We start from the raw sequence: 6000 nt of genomic DNA, 5'->3' as shown, positions 1-6000 counted from the left end.
AAGAAGAGCTAATGTTGTCTTAGGGCACCACCAATTTTTAAAGGATTTCCTTTAAATTGAACAGCCTGAAGGCCTTGCTTAAACATGCCAAGCGTCAGGGGAGACAAAAACTACTGAGGCTCTGGCAAAATTCATTTTATACTGCATACTTCTGACTTGACTGAAGCCTGCACGCCCCAGGACACAGCAACTCATTTCCCTACCTCAGTCTGTAACAGTGGGACACACTGAAAAGCTGCAGCATCAACTTGGTGAACCACAAATGGATGTTTTATCTCTGCTTAGTGAAGCTGAAGAACTCCTATCAACACTGTGATCACACTGGCAACAGAACAAACTTTGAACTTGACACTGCAATGTTTAACCCACCAGCAGTGCTCCCTGCCCACAAGAGCTGGCTGGGCAGGACAGACACATCACTGGTGTGGTCAGAGAGAGCTTTCCTCTCCCCTGGGACTGCACATTCATGCAACAGCCTCCCAGTTTTCATTATAAGCTCCCTGGGATAAGAAACTATTTGTTTGCTCAGTTCCAAGCACAAAAATAAGTTCTGCTCATGCTAAATTCATACCAACAGAAGTTCAACAAGCAGAGTTCCTGCCTCCCTTGCAAAATTGTAGCCCCAGCTTCACCCCAGAGGAAATGTTCTCCAGGAACAGTTGCTTTACAGCGAAAGAAAAGCTGCCTTACCTGTGGTTCAACCAGCCAGTTCTCCTCCTCACTTTGTGCTGGCTTTGTAAACTTAAAAGCTGAATAAAGAGGGATTTTGTCCTTAGTACTGTAGAGGGTTGCAAAGCGTGGCTCTTTGTTGTACTGCTGACAGATTTTCACATGGAACGGCTCCGTAAATCCTTCGGGGGGGACTTGTCCAGGGAAGAACACGTTACACTCGGCAAAACCAGTTTCATCCTCTCTAACAACTCTGCCCTGGGAAAAGCCTGGGAAAACTGAGATGCAAAGCAAGAATACAATTGACGTCTTCATGGTCCACTCCCTGGAGCTGAGGGAAGCCCGGTCTGCCTCCTCTGGGTACGGCAAAGGATCTACGGTCAGAGTCCATGCAGCAGCGAAGCCAGAAAGGGTCTGGAATTCGGGTGTAGCGTGCGAGGGAAATGAAATACGAAACCACAGCCGATCCCTTCGGGAAGCCAGCGCGTTCTGCAGGCAGCACCTTGTGAAACCGAACGTGTGCCAGGCTGCTCTGACACACGCTGCGGAAGCAACTGCCCTCAGGAGATGGTGCCAAGCAACCTGAAATCATCAGGGCTCGGTGGGAAGAGGAGGAGGGACGCCTATGGCAGCGGCAGGGCTGGAGCTGAGCAGCGCTGGCTGTCCAGGCTGGGGCTCAGCGCCGGCGGGGGTGTGGTGTGCTGCATTGCAGCAGTCCCCGGCAGGAATTTTGGCTGACACAGCCAGAAATGTTCCTGAGGCTGTCAGAGGGGATGCTGCAAAGTCAGACTCACCACCCCAAAGAAGGTATTAGCTGTCCTTTCCAGCTGTGAGCCTGGCCAAAGGAGAGGGAGAGGAAGAAGAGAGGTGGCAACACTGGAGATGCTGGGAGCCCCCTTTGTCCCTTTTTGGGGTGTCTGTCACCACTATTGCTGCCAGCCACAAGCTGCTTAGATGCTTGGGAAAGGCATTCACCTCCTATCTCTCCTGGTGCTGTATGGGGCATTCAAAACCCTTCAGTATCACCTCACCTTTGGAGACCCTCCCTCAGAAGATACTAACAACAGGGAGAAGGATGAAGACCATCAGATCACATACCTCTAATCAGCATCCACCTCAGAACGTTTTGCCCAAACCTACTGAACTGGCAGAAAAAGGGAATGAAGCTGCTCCTCTGAGTTTATGTTCAGCAGAGTAACCATCCGCCCAATGAACAGCTTCCTGTGATAGCTTGGTGACTGCTGGGTAAAAGCAGTATTCCTTCAGTGACTGTTTTCAAAATAGTGGAGACGGAAAGGAGATTACAGAGCAGTACCTCGGAGTCAAGAAAAGGTAGCATTTTCCCACCCAAGAAGTGAGATGTGATCCTCTGTCCTGCCAACAACTTAAAAAATCCTGGATGCCAATAGGGCACAAGTCCCTTTTATAATACAATTTCCAAGCAAAAAAACCTCCCAAGTGCTACCATCCCACAAGTACTTTGCAGACAAGGTAGGATTAGTCCATACTGAAAATTATGAAGTGGTACAATGAGTGATTAAAGTGCCTGCCCAAGGTCAGAGAAGGAGTCTCTAAAAGGCTAAAAATAGACTGTACTGTATGGCTATCATTCCTCTACTCAGGGATGACTTCTGGAAGTATCAAGACAAGGAAATACGTCAACAGCTCTTGGTGTGGTGATATCAGCCAGGGCAGACAGAAGCAGGCTGGACAGGCTGGGGAACAACAGGAAATGTAGTAAGTGGGTTTGGGTTTGGTCCAGGCAGATGACTTGTCACCCAGCCCTAAAAGAAAGAGTTAGTCATGTTCAGGAAAGGTGATGGAAAGGAAAGCACAGACATAAAATTTCATTTTCCTGGATGTAAAAAAGCTCCTGGAAAATCAAGAACTGAAGCTGAACCTTAGCTGTTAGGTGCTTTTCTGATCTCAGACTTGCAATTACCTAGGCAGCAGAAGAAAATATTTTCACAAGCATGGTAAGCCCTGCTACTCAGGCAAACCTAGGCCAGACAATGACTTCAAACACCCCACTCCAAGGCTGACATGCATTACCCCAGTATGGGCATGGTCCCAGTCCAACAAAAAGGCAGCATGAGGTGTCTCTAGATGTGCATGACAGCAGCCACCAGCACGCTGAACAGATCAATGATTTCCACCTGGAAACATCCTGCCTCTGTCCTGGACCTGTGAATCAACCTCTTACCTCAAAGTGGCACCTCTGTCTCATCAGGTGTATAGCCCCAAGTTTTCTTCTGAGTCTCAAAGGCTTTTTATGGGCTTTTGGGAAACTCTGAGGAGTTCTTTCCTTTCAGGTGTGAGGCTGGGGTCTGTCTGCCAATTTAGCTCTGCATTTACCAGCCAACAGATAAACCTGACTCATCCTGAAGAGCAGGAGCTTCAGGTTGTCGCTTCCCATGAGGAACATCTGTTGAAAGCCAGCATGGAGTTCCACTCCTCTGCTCCCAGTTCGATTTTCTGTCCAAGCGAGGTGCCTTTCCCGTTTCTATCTAATTTAAGATAGCTGTTGTGACCCTTGAACACAGAGCTGCATATTTTTTTTCTCTTGCTAACATCACTATTTCTAAAGAGACTAGTGCCATCATCATGCTGTGGCACTCACCATGCTGAAAAGATAAAGACAAAAGGACTGCTCTGCCCTGGGAAGATTACATTCCCAGCCAAGGCAGCAAGAAAGAGGACTCAAACACAATGAGATGGAATTGGCCAGGGGTTCTGATGACTCAGTGCTGCAGTAGCTTATCTGCTATCGTAGGCATCACAGGGAGTGATGCCTATAGGGACTGATGTCAAAAGGAGTATTAAGATCAGATCCCAAACAGCCCTAAGGTCATTGATGTGAGCAGAAGGGCTCTGGAAAAATACACGTTGAGTTGGTAATGGGCAGCATGAGCTGGTGGTGTCAGCATGAACTGTGGCAGCAGTGTGGCCTCATGGGAGCTGGGGCTGCCTTTTCCAAACCCGTCAAGGGTGACAGTGCAATAAGCTGAGCAGCCCCAACAGTGCAGACAAGAACCTGATGTTTCAGGTGATGGAGCAGAGGGAGCCCAGGGAGGATGCAGAGTGATGTGGCTAAAGGGACACATGAAAAAAGTGATCATAGAATCACCAAGTTAGAAGTGACACACAAGGATCATCAAGTCTAACTCCTGGGCCTGCAAAGGATGCTCCAAGAGTCACACCATGTGCCTGAGAGCATTTTCCAAACACTTCTTGAACTCTGTCAGGCTGGTGCTGTGACCACTTCCCTGGGAAGCCTGTTCCAGTGCCCAGCCACCCTCTGGATGAAGAGCCTTTTCCTGATATCCAACCTAAACCTCCCCTGACACAACTTCAGGCCATTCCCTTGGGTTCTGTCACTGGTCACCAGAGAAGAGATCAGTGGCTGCCTCTCCACTTCCCCTCATGAGGAAGCTGATCACTCAGTGGCAGGCAGAGGTGTGTGGGAGACAAGAAAGGCTGTAGACAACAAACTGTATAGACACAGGGTTTGCAAGGCATGACAGAGGGAAAGTGTCTTGGGGAAAATCAAGAGAGGTTGGAGACAAGGAAGGGCAAGAAAAGAGGTAAGGATCCAGAAAATAGTATTGACCAGAAGGAAAAGGAAGATACTGCACAAAAACTAGAGTGGAGAAGGATCTGCATTCTTGAAAATCTGGGGGGCTAAGAAAAGGTTAAGAAGGAAAACGAATGGAAATAGGTGAGAGGAAACCCAGGAGGCAGGTTGTAACAGGTCAAGTGAGAAGATGAGAGAAATCTGAGGAAGGTCTCTTGTGATAAGAAAATGAGGAGAAAATATTAGGAGGAAGAGGGGGGAAAGGAGAATGAAACGTTTACATCCATCTTCATTGACCTGACATAGATGAGCAGTCTTCCTGTTCTCCAAGGGTCTCAAGCACCAACAACCTCTCAAAAGGAAGAATACCTCCCTGCAAAATGAACCTGAAAAGCATGCAGCATCCAAACTCTCTGGACATTAAGAAGCTGCCAGGCTTGTCTGTCTGCTTTCCCATACTGTTTCTCCAGCCCTGTCTCTGTTCACATGGCTGACACTGGATTTGCTACAAATAGAAAATCTATCTCCTCACATGCTTGACCCCTCTACTCTAGTCTTTCAAAACATTCTTGACTCCAAATATTTTTCTAGGCTGGATCTCCAGTCTCCTATCATGGCCTCTGTGAGACTCTAATATTGTATGTGACTGTCCATTTCTTCTGAGAAGAAAAGGAAGAAGAGAGTGTCTCCAAGGGCAAGCAGTCTCATGAGAGAGACACCATTTGTTTCAGTAGACATACCAAGCTTGGACTGGGAGCACAACAGTGCCAGCCAACATGCCATGGCATGTCAGAGAGCACATCTGCCTCCTCACTGCCCCATGGGGAAACAGTCTCTTTTTAAAATTAGTTTAAAAACTTGCTCTGGGAAGGGAGCCCAGTGCTGAGCAACAGAGAAAAGCAAGAGTGAAACAATCTTCCTATTATAACTAAGAGATTCAAGGGCTAGGGGAGGGGGTGGGCAGAAGGACAACAAACTCTTCAGGGAAGAACTTAAAAACACATTTTTGGGATTTTGATTCCCACCTAAAACAAGGTTTTGATGCCAATCTCTGCTGCCTTTTGTCCTCACACTTTCCCCACGGTGTCCCTGGTGCTGGTGAGGAAGGGCCCTCCACTGGTAGTGCTGCTTTGTTGCTCACCTCTGTCATGATGCTCACAAGCAAGGGTGGACTAGTGAGAGGCCACGAACTGCCTCAGACTGCCAGGGATGCTGATCTGACCGCTCTGCTTCTTTACTTGCATTTTCTCCTATCCAGGCTCACAGTGTCCACCCACAGCAGACAGTGGATGCCCTGAAGTGGTGGCACAGCTGAAATCAGAAGAGAAAAAGACCATGAAGTTTTAAACAAAAAACTGCAGAGGAGGTTGTCCACGGTGCACAATCAGAGGAAAAGGGTGACAACTGGGAACAGTAAAGCACCCAAACTGCTCTATGGATGGTAACACCATTAGGACAGAGACATACTCTCATTTTGTACAAAAGCTTGCACAGTGGGAGTCTGACAGACACCTTGTAAACCATGAAGTATAAATACATTGCATAAATACTGAATAAAATTAATAAAATCCAAAGACTGCTTCCTTTGGCACTTTATCACAGTCTTCATACCCAAGAGATCTCTGTTAATCTTCAGACTGTTCAAAGCACAATGACAATTCCATGCTAGACAGCAAAAGTAGGATAGCTTTAGATTAGCAGTATAAGGCAATATTTTTAATAGTGCAAATTATTCTCTGTCAAAATGAGCTATTTAG

At 47.3% G+C, this 6000-nt stretch overlaps 1 protein-coding gene across 1 annotated transcript in view; it reads right to left on the bottom strand.

Moving 5' to 3' along the window:
- Positions 1 to 1385, bottom strand: part of ENDOD1 (endonuclease domain containing 1) — a 10654-nt gene extending 9269 nt beyond the window's left edge. Inside the window, exon 1 of the mRNA XM_042023732.1 lies at positions 691 to 1385. Within this exon, the coding sequence (XP_041879666.1) occupies positions 691 to 984 (294 nt within the window). The 5' untranslated portion in view covers positions 985 to 1385. The remainder of the gene's footprint in view (positions 1 to 690) is intronic.
- Positions 1386 to 6000: the final 4615 nt, after the last annotated feature.

This window comes from Corvus kubaryi, unplaced genomic scaffold (assembly GCF_017639235.1).
Source record: "Corvus kubaryi isolate FWS band 111438036 unplaced genomic scaffold, C.kubaryi_AGA036_p1.0 37256, whole genome shotgun sequence".
Lineage (NCBI taxonomy): Eukaryota > Metazoa > Chordata > Aves > Passeriformes > Corvidae > Corvus > Corvus kubaryi.
Note: the sequence above shows the minus strand (reverse complement) of the source record. Positions and strands in the feature narration are given on the sequence as shown.